The sequence below is a fragment of the Panthera uncia genome, chromosome C2, assembly GCF_023721935.1.
Source record: "Panthera uncia isolate 11264 chromosome C2, Puncia_PCG_1.0, whole genome shotgun sequence".
In the NCBI taxonomy this organism is placed as follows: Eukaryota; Metazoa; Chordata; class Mammalia; order Carnivora; family Felidae; genus Panthera; species Panthera uncia.
This window is the reverse complement of record NC_064810.1, coordinates 5887968-5908939: the sequence shown is the minus strand read 5'-3', so window position 1 is coordinate 5908939 and position 20972 is coordinate 5887968. Positions and strand designations below refer to the sequence as shown.

At 45.7% G+C, this 20972-nt stretch overlaps 1 protein-coding gene across 1 annotated transcript in view; it reads left to right on the top strand.

Moving 5' to 3' along the window:
- The first annotated feature begins 5708 nt into the window (after positions 1-5708).
- SH3BGR (SH3 domain binding glutamate rich protein) overlaps positions 5709-20972 on the top strand; it is a 57397-nt gene continuing 42133 nt past the window's right edge. Inside the window, exons 1-2 of the mRNA XM_049627852.1 lie at positions 5709-5891; positions 14779-14964. Of these exons, the coding sequence (XP_049483809.1) occupies positions 5847-5891; positions 14779-14964 (231 nt within the window). The 5' untranslated portion in view covers positions 5709-5846. The remainder of the gene's footprint in view (positions 5892-14778; positions 14965-20972) is intronic.

The window sequence follows — 20972 nt, the reverse complement described above, 5'->3', positions numbered from 1 at the left end:
TCACCTAGATGATGGAATTGCAGGTGATTTTTAATGATGACCTAGGAATTTTAAATGACTGCATAGGCAGAGTTAACGAACATTTTTTTTCTTCCCTTTACCCTCATTGTATTAATGGCATGTTTAGTAGCCACGTAATTGAATCTTTGAGGTGTGGCAATTAAAGGGAAATCTCACTAAAGTAGCTCTGAGACTGGAGGGGGAAGCCCTTACCACTCAACTCAATTACAGGCTCCAACAGAAGACTGTCCACAGGAAAGAATGACCGATTCCAGCCCCAACAGGGAAGATGTGCACTGCGTCTCCGGCAAGAAATTGGCCACTCCTGCAACTCAGTCAACGAGAATCGGTCCTCACCCTGAACTCTTGCTTTCCTGGATGTACTTTTGAGCCGTTCTCAACTTTTTCCTTCTCCATAAAATACCGTTCCTCTCCTGTTTGTCGGACTTGCCTAAGGTTTTGCCATCGTTCAGACGTCCCAAGTTGCAATTCTCTGTTATTCCCGAATAAACCCATTTGCTGGTAAGATAACTGACAGTTTTATTTTATTTTACTTTATTTTAATGTTTATTTACTTTTTGAGAGAGAGAGACAGAGCGCTTGTGGGGGAGGGGCAGAGAGCGAGGGAGACATAGGACCTGAAGCAGGCTCCAGGCTCTGAGCTGTCCTCCCAGAGCCCAACGCTGGGCTTGAACCTAGGGACCCTGAGAACATGAGCCAAAGTCGGATGCTTAACCTACTGAGCTACCCAGGCAGCCCCTGACAGTTTTGTTTTTAAGGTTAACAGAGGTCACTCCTGACTCCTTAGAACAAATTCCTACATGTGAAATTGAAGGATCAGAGGGTATGCCCACTTTGAGGCTTTTCAAAGGTGTATGAAAGTTTGCCTTCCAGGCAAATGTCTCCAATCCTTAACCCACGTTGGGGATAATCTTTTTCTAAGTTTATTTATCTATTTTTAAGTTTATTTATTTTGAGATAGAGAAAGAGTGTGAGCAAGGGAGGGACAGAGAGAGAGGGTCTGAACAGAGCCCGACGTGGGGCTCGAACTCATAAACCATGAAATTGTGACCTGAGCCGAAATCAAGAGTCAGTCGCTTAACTAAATCACCCAGGTGCCCAAGGGGAGAATCTTTTAAATTTAATTTCTTTAAAAAACGTTTGCGCATTTTAAGTTGACACTTTATTTTGATTTTATTCACATCTTTGATTGCTAGGAAGGACACTTTTTTTTTTTTTTCATATTTTTAGTAACCATTTGTACTTACTTTGTGATTTGCCTTTTTCTGCCCTTTGCCCATTTTTCACTTGTGTTCATCTTTGTAGAACTTTTGATGTTCTGTGAAACTCAGGTCTGGCATGCGAAAACTTGGTCTGTGGTATATGTTATAAATATTTCCTCCAGTTTGTCACTTGCTTTTAAATTTTGTGTGCAATGTATTTTGATATTTGTGTAGAGTCAGCTTTATCACATCTTCCCTTTATGGTTTTGGCATTTGGATTTTAAGTAATAGGGGCAGAGGGCATTTCTATACTGACACTGTTTACATCTAGTGTTTTAGGGGTGGGTGGGGGGCAAGGCTTCCCCTTCAGGTCACCATCCCTTCCTTCTTGTGCTGTTAGAGTGCCCACTCTTAACGTTGGTGGACTGTGTTTCTACAACCTTAGGTGGCGAGTTATTCCTATAAGGTGGGTGGTGGCAGTTTTTGTTGGCACTGAGTTGGGCAGCAAGCACCTCCAGGAGGACCCGCATCAGACAAGTGTCACCCTAGACTTGACATTCATGGAAAGATGCCTGCTTTATGGCTGCTGGTGCTACCGAGACAGTAAAAAAAGCGGCAGTTTATTATTACATGACCCTCCCAATGCCGGTACTCAGGACTGGAGGAACCTGAAAGATGGAGGTTCCTCAGAACTTCCTTTCCCATCTGAAGGGTCTCTCCTTTTCTTTGCTAGCTGGTCTCAGTCTATAGCCTTTGTTTCTGCCTTTACATCTGTGTCCACCTGTGTTATGGAAGGGGAGAGACCCCCGGGCAGTGCAAAGCTGAAGAAATGCCTTTTAGTAATTCCGATACATATCGACATATGCCCTTACTTCTCTGTATTAGTTTACTGAGTCTGCTGTAACAAATCACCAAAGACCCGGTGGCTTAAAACAACCACAGTTGTACAGGCGGGAAGTCTGAAATCAAAGTGCCGGCAGAGCCATGCTCTGTCTGAAAGCTCTTGGGGAGAATCCTTTCCTTGCCTCTTTTGGCTCCTGGTGTTCCTTGGCTTGTGACAGTACTACTCCGATCTCTACCCTTGCTTTTACAAGGTGTTTTTTTTTTTTTTTTTTTTTTCTCTCAGCATGTCCCTCCTCTTTTTGTAGGGACATCAGTTACTGGGTTTAGGGCTCGCCCTAAATCCGGGATGATTTCATCTCAAGCTCCTCAACCAACTTCATCTGCTAAGATCCTGTTTCTAAATAAGGTCACGTTCTGAAGTTTAGGGTGAATGTGAATTTTGGGGGGGACACTATTCAACTCACTTCTGAGCGGTTACTCTGGTAGTCACCGCTGTCATGCTACATCAAATATGCCTTTACAGGGGCACCTGGGTGGCTCAGTCGGCTAAGCATTTGACTTCAGCTCAGGTCATGATCTCACAGTTCATGAGTTCAAGCTCCGTGTTGAGCTCTGTACTGACAGCTCAGAGCCTGGAGCCTGCTTCAGATTCTGTGTCTCCCTCTCTTTCTGCCCTTTTCCAGCTCACACTCTTTCTCTCTCTGTCAAAAATATATAAACATTAAACAAAATTAGATGAAATCAGTCTTTCATTACGTATGTGTACATTGTACACTTTACATATCTTACAATTTTATCTGTCAATTATACCTCAATGAAGCTGAAGAACATTCTTTTAAAAAATGAGGTCACATCTATAATTGCTGTCATTTCACTTAGTATCAAGGACTTGAGATGTGAAATGATTAGCCTTCTACCTCTTCACTGGAGCATACAGCTTATTGCTGAAGTGGATTTTCTAAGTCAGAGATTTGTTGAGCTTTATTTTTTTTTATTAAAATTTTTTTTAATGTTTTTATTTATTTTTTAGAGAGAGAGAGACAGAGAGTACAAGTGGCACTTGAGTAGGGAGGAGCAGAGAGAGAGGGAGAGAGAATCCCAAGCAGGATATGTGCTGTCAGCACAGAGCCAGACTCGGGGCTTGATCCCATGACCTGTGAGATCATGACCTGACCTGAAATCAACAGCTGGACACTTAACCAACTGAGCCACCCAGGCACCCCTTGTTGAGCTTTATCACTTGGGGGGGGGTGTGTGCCTGGGTGGCTCAGTTGGGTGATTTCAGCACAGGGCATATCTCACAGTTCATGAGTTGGAGGCTTGCATCTGGCTCTGCTCTGACAGTGGGGCTCAAACCTACGAACCGTGAGATTGTGACCTTAGCTGAAGTTGGACGCTTAACTGACCGAGCCACCCAGGCACCCCTATCAATTCATTATTAAAAGGATAATTCATAGTGCAAGGAGAGGGCACTAGGAGTTTGAGGGTAGTGTATCAGGAGTTTCTCTGATGTGGTGCAGAGACAGATGGGTTGGGTTTGCGTCTTGGACGTACCATTTCCTGTTCTATCATCCCCAGTTCTCAGTCTTGATCCTTTAAGAAAATTTTTTACTGTTTATTTATTTTTGAGACAGAGAGAGAGCAAGCCAGCGAGCTGGGGAGGGGCAGAGAGAGAGGGAGACACAGAATTGGAAGCAGGCTCCAGGCTCTGAGCTGTCAGCACAGAGCCTGACGTGGGGCTCGAACCCATGAACCACAAGATCATGACCTGAGCTGAAGTCGGATGCTGACTGAACCACCCAGGCGCCCCTCGGTCTTCATCCTTGAGGAGGGAAAGTAGTGGAATCCAGTGCTAGTGTTGTGCAGATTAAGGAAGTGGTCTTTGCGAAACGCTTAGCACAGATGTGGCACGAGGCAAACACCTAAAAACTGTTAGCTCTTATTTCAGGTAGAGTATTTATTTCTCCCTACGGCGCATGGATGGAGGGGGAATGTCATTGTCAGAGGCAGTGTTGCCCTATATGATCAGCAGATGTATATTCTGTACGGCACCTGAGAGTCCAGCTGTAGTTTATGTTACTAATTTACAGAAACATTGAGAAATATGTATAGCTTATTAATCTCTTGTATTTAGAAAAAAAGTAGCATGCTCATGCGGTAGATGTTGAGACTAAAGTGTTGAAAGAATACTTTGATGACAAAAATTGTAAATCCTTTGTAATTTTGAAAATACAGAAAAGAAGAGGAGCAAAAATGATTTATAATCTTAGGTGGCCTTTAAAATAAAATTTACAGGGGCGCCTGGTGGCTCAGGCCGTTGAGCTTCCAACTGTTTGTCTCAAGTCATGATCTCATGGTTTGTGAGTTTGAGCCCAGCATCAGGCTCTGTGCTGATAGTGCAGAATCTGCTTGGAATTCTCTCTCTCCCTCTCTCTCTCTGTTCCCCCCCCCCCAACTCTCTCTCAAAATAAATAAACTTAAAAATTGAAAAATAAAATTTACAACGCTAATGACTTAAATTTGGGGAACCAGTAAGCATCTTTACCAAGGGCCTAATTTGGGAAGTAAACTTTGAGAAGTGAAGCTCTGAGTTAAAAGGTAGTGGTTTAAATCATTCATTCTGATGTAAATGAGTTTGATCTCCATTACAGGGATGGGGCGACCTTTTTCATCAAAGGCACCTATCCAAGGGGGTGGGACTAGACCTCCAGGCCCCTAGGACTCTGGAAAAGGGGGCGGGTAGAGAAGGCCCACAGATCCCTCCCTGCTCCAGTATGCCAGTAACACTTCCTCCAGGGGTAGCAGGGATTTAAGAGAAAAAAAAAAAAGAATGAGAAAGGAAAGAGAGACTCCGTTATCCAAAAGGAGTAAATAAGACTGATGCTTTTTGTCTCCTATGTCCTTGATCTTGATTTTGAAACGCATGATAAACATTGGGCAGTAGCATTTGGGCTTTTTACTCGATTTTTAAGTCCTCTAACTTTTAACACCATTCAAATGGTCTGCATAAATCAGATGGACAGAGACTGCGACATTTATTTTCTCCCAACGCCTCTGCAATAGTTAAGACAATATGCTTGTTGAACTCATCCGTGCTGACAGCCCGCCTCCGTCGCCCTGCCTCGTCTGGGATATCAGTGAAACCTTACCCGTCTGCGGCCTGTCAGCCTCGGTTCTTTAGGAGGAACAGGTGGTAAAGGGAGAAAACTGTCAACGGGCCACGCATAAAGGAATCTATTGTAGGAGAGTTGGCCGAAGTGTTTTAATCGGCCGGGAAACTGGAAAGTCGGGAAGCCTGTGTTTATTTCAAGGCCCCTCGCTGTTCGTTTGCCAAAAGCCTCGCGAACACGGCGTCCGCGGGGACTGAGCTGGCGTCTTCTGGGCTTTTCCAGCGCCCCGCGCCGCCACCCGCGCCCACCTCCCTCCGCCCTCCCGCCGGCCGGCCTCTGTCTGCGAGCCGCCGTCTGATTGGTGCGCGGCGCAGCCTTGCCTTTTAGGGGCTGTTGTCGGGCGTTCAAAGTCAGTGGCTGCTTTTACCGACCAATCACGTATTTGCCTGGCAGAGGCCCACCGCTCCCGGGCCAATGGCGGGGAAGCCCACGCCGCCGGCGCCGCGCGGGGCAGGCGCGGAGCTTAAGTTGCGGCGGGAGGCGCAGGGGCTCAGACCGCGCTGGGCGGCCGCCAGCTCGCACCTGGCCCCTGCTGCCTGCTCGGCCGGGCTAGCGCCGCGTCCCCTCCCGGGGGTGTGTGTTGGGGGGAGCCCTCTTTCCGACTGTCAAAATGGTTATCAAAGTGTTTGTTGCCACATCTTCTGGGTCCATAGCGGTAGGTGTCTGATGGAACTCGTGGGGCTTTCTTCCTTATCGTATTTTCAGAGGAGCTCAGACTGGGGAGTAGAAGCAGCGGGTCCGGCCCAGCGTTGGCCTTAAGATTCTTTTTGGAGGAGTGTGTGAGTAAGCCGTGGCCCTGCAGTAAGCCTGCGTGCCTTTGCTTTCTGCGTTCGTTTTAACCGTGTTGGAGGAATGTGTAAAATGAGTGATCCAGGCGAGCTGGGTGTGAAAGGGGATTCCAGGAAGGGGGCGTGTTTGATGCTAGAATTTTTAACATGTGATTTGTGTCGTGTTGTGTCGCATAGATTATAGAATCAGAGGCTATTTATTTATTTATTTACTTATTGGTGGAGTATTTCTGCCAATCATTCTGTAAGACCTAAGACTAAAGTTGCAGACAAATGATATTTGGTGGGTGTGCTGAACCCCATTTGGAGGGTGTGCTGAACCCCATTCCTAAAATGACTCCTGGGTGTCATTACAGTTGACCCTTGAACAATGCAGGGGTTAGGGGCACCGACACGCGCGCAGTGGAAAATCCCTGTATAACTTTTGACTCCCCAAAACTTGACTAATGGCCTCCTGTGGACCACAAGGCTTACTGACAACATAAACAGTCGGTTAACACATGGTTTTGTATGTTATGTGTAATATATACTGTATCCTTACAATAAGTAAGCTAAAGAAAGGAAAAAGTTATTAAGAAAATCATAAGGAAGAGAAAATATATTTATAGGGCTTTCTGTATTTATAAGAAAAAGAATCCACCTATAGGTGGACTGGTGCGGTTTAAACTTGTGTTGTTCAAGGGTCATCTGTACCTGAGCGTGCGATGTGACCAAACCGAAAGTGTAAAGTTAGCATGTGTAATAGTATTATTTGAGGAAAATGATGTCACAGTGACAAGAGCAAATATCTCTAAGGCGACAGTTTTAAATGCTCTAGGAATTCAAACAGACCAAAAATAGGTACGAAGAGCTGACCCCCCTAACACTGTCTGATTTCCCTGGGACCAGGCTTAGAGTCACCCCTCCAGTTCCAGCCTTCATTCTGTGCAGGAGAGACCTGCCTGAAGTTGCAGGGGTAACACGGGGAGCCATTTGTCCTTGGCAGTGATCCACGCTTTGCTTTTAGGCTTGAACCTGAGGTGTCTATCAGTCTGAGAGTGAAAGTTCCATGAGCATTTGAGCATTTAGGGGGCTACGGGGAGGAAGCTGAGGGTTGGACACCAGCAAGGGGGCAGTTTCCTTTTATATCTAGTTCCTGGGCCATCTTGCTGCTTGGATTTCACTCAGCCAGGATGATACCCTAGGCCAGCCACTGGCCGGGAACAGCCCCAATGCTGGCTCTTGAACGCCCCCACCCACAGCCCTGAAAGTTCGCGCAGTTTCTAGAGGGCAAGAAGAAAACAAGAGCGATGAGGCTGTGTGTCCCTCTGGGCACAGCGCATCAGCGACTGCTTAGTATCTCTGCAAAACATCTTTTAACAGAAACCGAGGAGGGAACATTCCAGTTGTGGAACTGCAAAGTCTTTTGTGGCCGTTGACGACCTCAGAAACTTTGAGTTGGCCCACAAAGAGCACAGTTTTGGATTACTAGACAAAACGTGATTTTTAATGAAGGAAACAGCTTTAGTGGGCTCTCAATATGCTGTTGACGCTCATTGCGGACAACTTTTACCCCTGCCCTGCCAATCTCCTCCTGTTCCGTGCCCTGTGCATCCTTCCAGAGACAGCGAACAAACTCGTGGACGTCTTAGGATTATTTGATGTCTTACAGTCTTGAAGTTTGGGCACATGACTGAGTTAGCCTCCGAGGATCTGGAGGGGCACCGTTCATTCCAGGGTCTCGGAAAAGCCACGTTAATGCTGGTTCCCTAAGCAAATGTTTCGTTGCCGCTTGGAAGTGTTTGACCTTGGGGAAGTTATCTCACCTTGCTAAGCCTCAATTTCCTTATCTGTAAAATGAGGATAAGAATAGTACTCATCTCATTGGCGTCCTCTTGAGGATTTAGGAAAGAAGGCATGGAGTGCCCTGTATGGTGTCAAATGCACAGTCAGTGCTTAATACATATTACAATTATTAGTTAACTTTATAATTATTACATATGGCTACTTAATATAATTATAACTATTATATCATATATATTATATACTATAATCGTTGGCTAATGTTAGTCAATATTAATCAATATTGTAGTTGCTGTAATTATTAGTTAATATTAGTACATGTGAGTCTGTGATGATGATGTTTCAGAAGAATTGTCCCAAGACACTTAAGTGGAAAGACTTTTGTCTGATCCTGAAGGATGAGAACGGATTATTCCCATGGTATCAGTGCTACTGATTTTTCCTGGGTGTGGGGGGGGGATTTTATCCAGAAGCTTCTCGGCAGGGGAACCCCAGAGCGACTGCCAGCACCGATGCTGTGTACGTGGTGGTGGTCGTTCTGCGAAACCTTTACTACTTATTTCTTCACTCTCTTTACTTTTAAAAATGGGTTCTTGCCTGCAACTTTGTTGATGAGGGCATGTGATTTCTGTTGGATGAACATAATTAATGAAAAAGGAAAAAACAGAGGCACTTGGGTGGCTCAGTCAGTTAAGCGTCTGACTTCAGGTCAGGGCATGATCTTGAGGTTCGTGAGTTTGAGCCCCACGTCCGGCTCTGTGCTGACAGCCCAGAGCCTGGAGCCTGCTTCGGATTCTTTGTCTCCCTTTCTGTCTCTCAAAAATAAATAAACATTAAAAATTTTTTTTTTTAGAAAAAGTAACGGGGTGCCTGGATGGCTCAGTCAGTTAAGCGTCAGACTTCGACTCAGGTCATGATCTCACGGTTTGTGAGTTCAGGCCCCACGTCGGGCTCTGTGCTGACAGCTCAGAGCCTGGAGCCTGCTTGGGATTCTGTGTCTCCCTCTCTGTCTGCCCCTTCCCTGTTCAGTCTCTGTCTATGTGTCTCTCAAAAATAAATTTTAAAAATGTTAGGGGCGCCTGGGTGGCTCAGTCGGTTGGGCGACCGACTTCAGCTCAGGTCATGATCTCGCGGTCCGTGAGTTCGAGCCCCGCATCGGGCTCTGTGCTGACAGCTCAGAGCCTGGAGCCTGCTTCACATTCTGTGTCTCCCTCTCTCTCTGACCTTCCCCCATTCATGCTCTGTCTCTCGCTGTCTCTAAAATGAATAAACGTTAAAAAAATTTAAAAAAAAATAATGTTAAAAAAATTAAAAAAAAGAAAAAGTAAAAAACAAATTGCAATCTCTTTATGAGGGCTTATGCATATGCAGCTGTGTGTCACATCTCTGAACAGTTGATCACAAAGCACTGTCACATTTTTCTGCTTTACAGAGGAATGTGGGTGAAGAGACCCTGGTAGCAGGAGCAGATCTGTGTCTTCCTGAAGGCCAGTGCCACAGTGGGCTGAGGGGACAAGGGGAGAGAAGACGGTTCTCACTGTTTGCAAGCTGCACAGCCCCTGGAAACTTGATCTTTAAACAAATTATTTTTCGTTAATTTTTTTTAATGTATATTTATATTTGAGAGAGAGAGAGACAGGGCATGAGCAGGTGAGGGGCAGAGAGATGGACACAGAATCTGAAGCAGGCTCCAAGCTGGGAGCTGACAGCACAGAGCCTGACATAGGGCTCGAACTCATGGACCATGATATCATGACCTGAGTCAAAGTTGGACGCTCAACCGACTGAGCCACCCAGGTGGCCCGTTTTTAATTTTTAAAAATGTTCTTATTTATTTTTGAGAGAGAGAGAGAGAGAGCACATGCAGGGGAGGGGCAGAGAGAGAGACGGAGACACAGAATCTGAAGCAGGCTCCAGGGTGAGCTGTCAGCACAGAGCCTGAAGTGGGGCTCGAACTCGTGAATTGTGAGATCATGATCTGAGCCAAAGTCGGATGCTCAACTGACTGAGCCACCCAGGTGGCCCTGGAACCTTGATCTTTAAGGACAGACCGTAATGGTGGCTCCTGGCTTTCTCGAGCCTTTCTCCAGTCTTGATTGAGTGTAAATATGATGGGGAAAAATCTTGGCTCTTGGATGAGATGGATCTGGGTGTAAATCTTGGAAAACTCCTTAATTCACCGGTAATTCAGCTTTGTAATTTTAAAATGGTGATGGGGGGGGGCGGTGCCTGGGTGGCTTAGTCAGTTAAGCATCTTACTCTTGGTTTCGGCTCAGGTTATGATCTCACAGTTTGTGAGTTTGAGCCCCACATCTGGCTCTGTGCTGACAGTGTAGAGCCTGCTTGGGATTCTCTCTCTCTTTCTCTCTCTCTCTCTCTGCCCCTCCCCTGCTTGCTCTCTCTGTCTCTCAATAAATAAATAAACTTTAAAAAAAATTTAAAAAAAAGGTGATCAGAGTACTTAGCCTGGCCTGGTCATCGGGATGAGTCAGTGAGGTAACAACGTGCCGGGTGCCTGACCATGCAGGCTCTCACCTTGTGCAAAATGCTCGTCCACACACCGTGTTCCCTGGTTCTCACCAGAGCCTGGGGTGGGGCTGGGGTGGCGCTTAAACATTTTGCAGCCTTAGAGTGGATCCCCTCAGGAGGCTGACAGCAGCCTTCTGAGCCAGGAGGGAAATGCAGGTCGCCTCCCCCAAATGCAGTGTGCTTTTCACTAAGTGCAATGGCCTCAGTTGGAAAAGCTCCTAACTGTACAAGACAATAAAAGGGAGGTGCCAGGCAAGTGGCTCAGTGATCCCTCTGACACATTACAGTAACCAACAGTGGCCGGTGACTTCAGGAAAACAACACTTTCTTTCTCTCTCTCTCTCTCTCTCTCTCTCTCCCTCTCTCTCTCTTTTTTTTAAGAGTTTTAAAAAAAGTTTATTTTTGAGACAGAGAGAGAGACAGAGTGTGAGCAGGGGAGGAGCAGAGAGAGAGGGAGACACAGAATCCAAGGCAGGTTCCAGACTGAGCTGTCCGCACAGAGCCTGATGCGGGGCTTGAACTCACAAACTGTGAGATCATGACCTGAGCCGAAGTCGGATGCTTAACCCACTGAGCCCCCCAGGTGCCCCGAAAATAACACTTTCTTATGAGTGAATGTAACAGGATGGGAAAGCAGAGATCTCTGAGCCTCGGCTGACGTCCCAAAGGCTCCAAATGACCCAGACCCCAGGGACCCCCAGGTCCTTCAGAGGGGCTACCTAGAAAGAGGCTGCAGCCTGCGGGGCTGGCGCCGGCCAGGGTGCCATGGAGGGAAGAGAAGGGGCAGGAGGTGGGGAGGGGAGGGTGTCTGTGGTGGGAACCACTGGGTGCCGTGCCCGCACCTTCCCCCGGGGACCATAAAGGGAGGTGCCCCCTGGGAGCTGATGGCGCTCGGGGGGCAGCTCGGGAGGCCGTGTAAAGAAGAGTGAGCACTTTTTGCCTGTGAGGGTCCGGTGGGGCTCCTTGAATAGATATCCACCAGGAGGGAGGACGGTGGGGGAGAGGGCCCCCACTCAGGGTGCAGATTTTTTTTTCCTCTCTGTTTTGGGGGGCAAGGGGCTGGGAGATAGCACTTAAGACAGTATCATGCACCCATCAGTCCGTTAAGTTCCTGTACATGCAGTTGTTTGTCTGGCAAGAAATAACGGGTCTTCCCCTCCCTGGTTCTCTCGCCCTCTTTGACCTTCTAACAGAAGAAACACAAGTCAGGGCTTGGGCAAGGGTCCCCAAGGCACCCTTGGGGAAGGGTTTTTCATCTATTCAGAAATCAGGGAGTAAGATGAAATCCTTCTTGCATTTCACCTCAAGTCCTGACGCATGATTAATAGAGATGGAAATAATGTTGGCGAGGTGGCCGTGGACCTCGGCCAGGCTGGTCCGGGCTCCCGGGAGGGTATCTGAGAAGGAAGGAAGACGGGGCTTTGGACAGAATGAAGGATGTTGCCTTCTGACTATTTAATTACAAGCAAACCTGCCTAAAATGAAGACGTCTCCTCTCTTCAAGCCGCAGAGTTATCTCTGGAAATAGCTTAAGGAATGAGCAATTTATAGAGTGGCACGGATAATTATGGACAGGTTGGAAAGTATGTATAGGAGACATGATTAATTAACGTAGTAATTTAGTCCAACAACCTGTCATCAGGTCTGATGGGATTTTTGTCATATTCAGAGATTCAGCTGTGAGGCTGTGGCGTTGGGAGCACGGTTCCTGTGCGGAGGAACGGAAGGTCCAAGGGCCCAGTTGGGGGAGGACACGTGGGTGTAGAAATCCGAGCCTTTCCTTTGCTTCCGATAGATGTGACACTCAGGAATGTCCCAGCATGTGTGTGCCGGGAGCCTGAGGGAAATTCCAGCACCCCACACCTTTCTGTATGACTTTTATTTTTTTATTTTGGTCCATGCTTGCCCCAAACTGAGTCTTTCTGATTAAGTGTTGTATTGTAGCTAACAGCAGCCTTCAATTTAGTGATCTCATGCTTTTAGACCCATTATCTTTGTTATGTTGGTAGAACAAATGTTAATGAAAAAGTAAATGTGTGATGACCACTTATATATATGGGTATACACATAACATATATACAATCTTATGTATAATTTATATTTACTTGTAAGGAATTTACAAATTATATTCATTTATGTTATATTTTTAATTAATATGCAATCAGATCACCACCAAAATGATATGATACAGAATTTCATTTGGGTGGTGATTTGCTTCCCGGGCTTAAGCATCCATACGTGCCTTCTTTTTCCTTATATTAAGAGAGAAACACTCTACACACAAGTCATTGAAAGATTCATTTATTTTGGGAAAAATGAACAAAATAATTTTTGGGAGGGCGCCTGGGTGGGTCAGTTGGTTAAGCCTCTGACTCTTGATCTCAGCTCAGGTCTTGATCTCAAGGTCATGAGTTCAAGTCCCATGTTGGGCTTCATACTGGGCATGGAGCCTACTTAAAATAACAATAATAATAATAATAATAATAATAATAATTTTTTGTATACATATCTCTGGAAGGAATTAGGTTTGACCCAAAGAGGGATGGGCATGGGCCTTTTATATCATTTTTTAGGGATTCTCAAATTCTAGTATCTCTACTGATAAACGAGTTACACAAGAATAACAAGGGGGAGCCTGTAAAATATGTACATGTATACATATAAAATATGTGTATATATTTCAGAGAGAGAGAGCATGAGCAAGGGAGAGGGGCAGAAGGAGAGAGAGAGAGAGAATCTTTTTTTTATGTTTATCTATTTTTGAGAGTGAGACACACAGAGTGCAAGCAGGGGAGGGCCAGAGAGAGACAGAGACAGAATCTGAAACAGGCTCTAGGCTCTGAGCTGTCAGCGCAGAGCCCGACACGGGGCTCGAACTCATGAACCACAAGATCGTGACCTAAACTGAAGTCAGACACTTAACCGACTGAGCCACCCAGGTGCCCCGGGAAGGAGACAGAATCTTAAGCAGACTCCATGCTCAGTGCTGAGCCCGACGAAGGACTCGCTCCCATGACCCTGGGATCATGACCTGAGCCAAATTCAAGAGTCTGATGCTCAACCAGCTGAGTCACCGAGGCATCCCTTTTTTTTAAATAAAATATTTTTCATGACTTGTTTTGATATGAGACAACATTCTATGCAGAGAACTTAAAAAATTGAGATATTAGGGGCACCTGGGTGGCTCATTTGGTTAAGTGTCTGACTCTTGATTTGAGCTCAGGGTTGTGAGTTCAAGCCCCACCTGGGGCTCCATGCCCAGGGTAGAGCCTACTAACAAAATAATAAGATATTAGGTATTTTCGTGTCAAAGAAAACATTTAAAATTTTACTCATATTTTTAAGAAATGACTTATTTTGCTTTATTTTGCTGATCATCTACAGCGTGTTCGCTGTCTAGGATGTACAAATGGGTTGTTATTTGCATTTTTTTTTTCACCCAGATAAGCAGCGTACGGATCTGTTACGCGAAGAACTCGGTGTGATGTCTTGTGCCGAGGACAGTGGATAAATCAGTGTTGATTGATGGTTCGGTTGACCACTCTGGGCCTCTTTCTCAGAGGCTCTTAAGGGGAGGCCATGGGGTCTGTGCAGGAAAGGGGCGTCGTGCATTTGGGAAGTGAATGCTTTGAAGAGAGAGAGTGGCTGTAGTTGTCTCTGGGGATGGAGGTCTGAGTTGTGGAAAGGCCCAGCGTCCTGAGAAATGGGGGCTAGGAGACGAGAGCTCTGGGTAGGGAGAAGGGCGCCAAGAGCTGTGTCTCAGGCGAGGCTGGCGCCCGCTCCCCATGTGAGCGGAAAGGAGAAAGCCGAGAGAGACCAGGGTTCTCTGCCTGTGTTGCGCTTTGCGAGCTGGGAGACACAGCCACTGGCTTTTTCTGTCTTTTCCTCTGTTCTTTCCCCTTTCAGTCCTCTCCACGTGGGCTTTCCAATCTCCTGTCCTGTTTCGAAAGCCACTTTTGTTCAATGTGACTCACGTGCCCGTTTTCATAACTGTGAGGGAAGTGCTTTTTAGTTGGGTGTGCTTGGTATTTACGTTTCATAGCGAATTCTCTTTTGTCTCTTTTCTTCCTTCTCTTCTCCCCCCCCCCTTTTTCTTCATAACCAATTCTTCTTATTTTTTTTTTTTTTGGCGTGAAAGCTTAGCAGAGAATTAAAAGTACGTCAAAGACCTCAAATAAAACCTAGGATGAGGGCATCTCTATTCTTATTAGGTTGATTATACCACGATTGAAACATTGGTGAGATTACAATTTTAGAATTTAAATAATCACTCTGTTGATCCTTTATAATGAAGAGGTGTGATTTCGTTGTCTTCCTTGTTTCAATAATAGCGAGATTATTTGTGTTTCATGGTATAGTTGGAGAAAGGATTTCTGTAAATCTAAGCAAGACATTACAAAATAAAGCCAGTCGAATCGTAATCTTTCTCTACTCTTGACTCAGATTAGGAAAAAGCAGCAAGAAGTAGTGGGCTTTTTGGAAGCTAATAAGATCGACTTTAAGGAATTGGACATTGCTGGAGACGAAGACAACAGGAAGTGGATGAGGGAGAATGTTCCTGGAGAGAAGAAACCTCAAAACGGGATCCCTTTGCCTCCCCAGATCTTCAATGAGGAGCAGTATTGTGGGGTGAGTGTTTGATTTCTTGGGAAGTTCTCTTGCGTGAGTGTTTACCAGAAATGGTTTAAAGCAGATTAATTTGGAGGCAGAATTTGAACTTGTTGACAGTTTCAGGACACGATCTATTTCTCCCAGTACCCGGATGGTGGATCCATTGTGAGTAGTCAGTGCATGAGATTTACAAAAGGAGAGAAACAATAAAATGATGATTTGGAAGTTCCTGGGATTATTTTGGGTTCCTTATTTTGCTGTGAAGAATTAGCTCACTTGTTCAAATAAAGTGTGCATTTTGTTGGAAAGGGATTCTTTTTTTTAACATTTTTTATTAAAACATTTTCTGTATTTTAGAGAGAGAGAGCATGTGTGTGCATGAGCAGGGGAGGGAAGGAGGAGCAGAGAGGGAGAGAGAGAATCCCAAGCAGGCTCCATGCTCAGTGTAGGGTGTGACTGGGGGCTCGATCTCACAACACTGGGATCATAACCTGAGCTGAAATCAAGAGTCAGACACTAAACCGACTGAGCCACCTAGGTGCCCCTGTTGGAAAGGAATTCTGACCAGTCTTGCAAGGTACCCATCCATGAACCCAGGCAGACACAGGTAGGCTTTCACTTTACAAAAAACATTTTTTTTAATGTTTATTTTAGAGAGAGAGAGAAAGACAGAGTGTGAGCAGAAGGAGGGCAGAGAGAAAGAGAGACACAGAATCCAAAGCAGACTCCAGGCTCCAAGCTGTCAGCACAGAACCCATGTGGGGCTGGAACCCATGAACCGCGAGATCATGACCTGAGCCGAAGTGGGATGCTTAATCGACTGAGCCACCCAGGCGCCCTGGCTTTCTTTCACTTTTATAAAAATGATTTGCAGGGTCACCTGGGTGGCTCATTCGGTTAAGCATCCGACTCTTGATTTGGGCTCATCCTGATCTCACGGTGGTTAGATTGAGCCCCGTGTCAGGCTCAGCACTGAGTGTGGAGCCTTTTTAGGATTCTCTCTCTCCCTCTCCCTCTGCCCTTCCTCTGCTTGCGTTCTCTAAAAAAAAAAAATGATTTTCAGAAGTCTGGTCTTCATACAGATACCTTAAATTTGTTTAAATGTATCTAGATTGTTTAAAAACTGTCCTGAACACTTTAATTATAACAGCAATTTTATTTTATACATTTAATAGTTCACTTCCCCAGAAAATCACTTTTTCCTTAGAGTTTTTTCCACAGTTCTGCTTTGTAAATCAAATTGTTGAAAGGAAACATTTAAAAACTCAAAGGGCTTTAGAACACGAGCACTGGAAGCTGGCTGGGGGTCATCTGAGCCTTCTAGGTCATTTTTCAGATGCCTCCATCAGGGCTCCGGAGGGTGGAGGGAGCTGGTCAGTGTTGTGTTGTTCCTGAAGGCTGGAGCCACCTGTAGGAATCTTGACTCCCCTCTTTTCTTGCACACAAAATGGCTGGTTCTTTCGATTAGCTCCTCTTGATTCTGTGTCTCATCTAAAGCTGGCATGGTCCAATTAAAGCCTGAAGGCCAAGGCCTGTGGCTGCCTGTTTTAGTAAATACAGTGTTATTGGAACACGTCCACACTAGTTCAATGACCCATCACCTGTGGCTGATTTTGCATAATGGGAGAGCTGAGTAGTTGCCACAGAGACCATATGACCCACAAAGCCAGAAGTATTTAGTATCTGCCCATTTACAGAAAAGCTTTGGGGGCCTGCCTCCGACGTGAAGCACCGACTTGTTTGGTTATTGGAGGTTTGTATTCGTTTCATAAGGTTGATGTAACAAAACACCACAAACATGTTGGCTGTTGTGAGCTGTCTGTGCCCTCCCCAAATTCATAGGTTGAAGCTCTAACCTCCATGGTGAAGGTATTTGGAGATGAGGCCTTTGGGAAGTATCAGCTGAGATGAGGTCATGCAGGGAGGGGGTGCTTTGTGACGCGATTAATGTCCGAAGAGGAAGAGAGAGAGAGAGAGAGAGAGAGAGATCCCTCTCTCTCCACCGTGTGAGCACACGGCCAGAGGCAGCTGTCTGCAAGCCAGAAGCCAGCCATCCTGGCACTCTGGTCTCGGGAGTCCAGCCCCCAGAGCTGTGAGATGAGACATTTCTGTCATTTAAGCCCCTCAGTCTGTGGCATTTTGTTATGCAATCCAAGCTGACTACTTCGGTGCTTTAAAATAACAGAAATGTACTCTCGCACAGTTCTGGAGGTCAGAGGTCTGAAGGCAAGGCGTCAGTAGCATTGGTTTCTTCTGGAGGCTACGAGGGAGGATCTGTTCCATGCCTTTCTCCTGGCTTCTGGTGCTTGCCAGCAACCCTTGGTGTTCCCCGGCTCGAAGATATCTCTCTCCGATCTCTGTCTCCATCTCTCCTTGTGTTCTCCTGGTCTCTCTGTCTTTACTTGGCTTCTTTAAGGACAACAGTCATTGGAATAGGGCTCACCCCACTCCAGTATAGCCTTTTGTAACTAATCACATCTGTAAATATCCTATTTCCGAATAAGGTCACTTTCTCAGGTTCTGGGTGGATGGGGATTTGTGGGGAACAGCACAGGGCTGTATGGATTTACATGACTGTGTTAGCATCTTCAGAGGCTTAGCTCAGTCCTGTGGGTGGTGGGGGGGGGGTGTTTTCAAACAGTCTGAACGTGGCAAACTCTTCTTTAAGAGAATGTATAGTCCAGCCCAGGCCTCCTGTGGGTTTAAGCTGGGGCTTCCCAGGATGTAGAATGGAATTCCTATGTGAGGAAGGGTCCTCCCCTCCACCTCTCATTCTTGCCTTCCCCTGCCGCTCCCCACCTCCTGACATCCCTGCATCCTGGCCCATATTTCTAAGGCTTGGGGCTCTTTGTTTTTTAAAAAATGTTTATTTATTTATTTTGAGAAAGAGAGAGCGTGTGTGTGTGAGCAAGCAGAGGGGAGGAGCAGAGAGAGAGAGGGAAAGAGAGAATCCCAAGCAGGCTCCATGCCGCCAGCACAGAGCCCGGCTTGGGGTTCGAACTCACAAACCATGAGATCATGACCTGAGCTGAAACCAAGAGTCGGACGCTTAGCCAACTGAGCCACCCAGGTGTCCCATAAGACTTGGGGCTCTTATTGGATGAGGAAAGGAATAGTGGTGGTGGGCAATTTTAATTTTATTTTTTATAACTTTTTTTAATAATTGAAAAATCAGTACATGTGCACACTGAAAACTTTAAATGGTTCAGGGGCGCCTGGGTGGCTAAGTGGGTTAAGCGTCCAACTTCGGCTCAGGTCATGATCTCACGGTCTGTGGGTTCGAGCCCCGCGTTGGGCTCTGTGCTGACAGCTCAGAGCCTGGAGCCTGTTTCGGATTCTGTGTCCCCCTCTTTCTCCGACCCTCCCCTGTTCATGCTCTCTCTCTGTCTCAAAAATAAATAAATGTTAACAAAAAATTTAAATGGTTCAAAAGTTGCCTCTGGTAAAAATTATTCTGCCTCCCATGTCAGACCCCTGTGATTCTAGTTCCTTCCCCGAGGTGGCTGGTTTCACGGACCTGTGATCTGGGAAGTCACCCAGGCCCCACACTTAAGAGAGCTCTCTGCTTGGTTCAACACTCTGCTATTGCTGTCTTGAATTTTTTTTAAATGTTTATTTATTTTTGAGAGAGAGAGAAAGAGAGAGAGAGAGCGAGAGAGCACATGCACAAGCGGAAGAGGGGCAGAAAGAGAGAGACAGAGAATCCCAAGCAGGCTCCATGAAGTGAGTGCAGAGCCTGATGCTGGCCTGGAACTTGAACCCTGAGATCATGACTTGGACACTTAACCAAGTGAGCCACCCAGGCACCCTCTGCTGTTGCTGTCTTGAAATCCACAACGTTTTTTTTTTTTTTTTTTTTTAATGTTTTTATTTATTTTTGAGACAGAGAGAGACAGAGCATGAGCAGGGGAGGGGCAGAGAGAGGGAGACACAGAATCTGAAGCAGGCTCCGGGCTCTGAGCTGTCAGCACAGAGCCTGACACGGGGCTCAAACTCACAGACTGTGAGATCATGATCTGAGCTGAAGTCGGACACTTAACCGACTGAGCCACCCAGGCACCCCGACACAACGGGTTTTGAACAAGGGACCCGGGTTTCATTTTTGCATGGGGTCCCTGCAAATTACATAGAGGGTCCTGTTCTGGCAAACCAATGTTGGCAATTTCTAGTTTGACCTTCCAGAAATTTTCTGTGTGTATTTATAATATACACGACATACATATTTTATAGATACCTGTAATATCTATGATACAGGATACATTATACAGCTATATATTGATATATTGTATATCCCTTAAAAATAGGAGTGTGCTATAACACTTGGGTTTTTTCAGTCCATAACCGTATCTCAGAGACCCCTGAGCTGCACAAGCTCCTTACTTTAATGGCTGCCAAATGTTCCATTGTATATGACATCATTTATCGACACAGCCCTCTAGTGGGGAATATTCAGGAAACATTCAGCACACAGACAATGCTGCAGGAAATCTTTTTTGTAAAAATTTTGTTATGTTTTTTGAGAGAGAGAGAGTGCGAGTAGGGGAGGGGCAGAGAGAGAGAGGGAGAGAGAGAATCCCAAGCAGGCTCCACGCTGTCAGCTCAGAGCCCGATATGGCACTTGAACCCAGGAACCATGAGATCATGACCTGAGCCAAAATCGGGAGTCGGACGCTTAACTGACTGAACCACCCAGGTGCCCCCAGGAAATCTTTTGATACATACAGATTCTTATACGCAGTATGAATATATGCGTGTAGGAATCAGCTCCTAGAAAATGTGCTAAGCTAAAACACATATGCACTTTGTATTTCGGTAGATGTTGGCAAATGGCCCTATACTGCCCTGTGCCAACTTACGTGTCCACCAACCTAGTCTGAGGGTGGCTAATTCCCTGTGACCTTGACCACACTCCATATGCAAACTTCTGAATCTTTGCCAGTCTAATAGATGAAAAATATATTCTCACTGCTTTGACTTGGATTTCTGTCTGGATGAGTAAGGCTGAATTCCTTTTCCTATGTTTATGAGGTATTTGTGTTTTTCTGTGACTTGCTCTTTCTCTGTTGGGTCACAGGTGATATTTATTGGTTTGTAAGAGTCTTTATTTATGAAGGAAAGTAGCCCTTTACTCCCATAGATGTTGCAAATTCTTTTCCCACATTTCTTGTCTTTTGAGTTTTTAAGCAGAACTTAAAATTTTTTTATGTAGACAAATTCACTGATCTTTTTTTCTTTATGGTTCCTGACCCTGAGTCTTGCTTAGAAAAGCTTTCTGCACTCTGAAATTATCAAAAGAATAATTTCATTTTTTTCTATTAGTACTTTTCCAATGAAAGTAATATTTTAAATCTTCTATTTTTCCTTATTTTAACTGTTATTTTTTTTTAATGTTTATTTATTTTTGAGAGAGAGAGAGAGAGACAGAGCAGGGGAGGGGCTGAGAGAGAGAGGGAGACACAGAATCCGAAGCAGGCTCCAGGCTCTGAGCTGTCAGCACAGAGCCCGACGTGGGGCTTGAACCCACAAGCCATGAGATCATGACCTGAGCCAAAGTCAGACACTTAACCGACTGAGCCATCCAGGTGCCCTAATCTGTGGACACTCTTAACAAAAGTGCACTGGTAAGGCAGAGGGCTTTGTTTCCAGAAAGTAGCTAAAAATGATTATTGGTATTGTAGGTTCAGATTTTAAAAGGAAACTCAAAGAAAGGTTCTGAAGACTATGTCAGGATTTTGTTTTTTATTTTTTTTAACGTTTATTTATTTTCGAGAGGTGGGGGGAGGGAGAAGGAGGGGCAGAGAGAGAGAGAGGGAGATACAGAATCCGAAGCAGTCTCCAGGCTCTGAGCTGTTGGCGCAGAGCCCGACATGGGACTCGAACTCCCAAACCTTGAGATCATGACCTGAGCCAAAGTCAGACACTTAACCGACTGAGCCACCCAGGCATCCCTCTGTCAGATTTAAAATGGTAGAGGGAACCTCAGGGACAAGCAGTGGTCTCTCGCACCAGGGCAGGGAGAGGAGTGG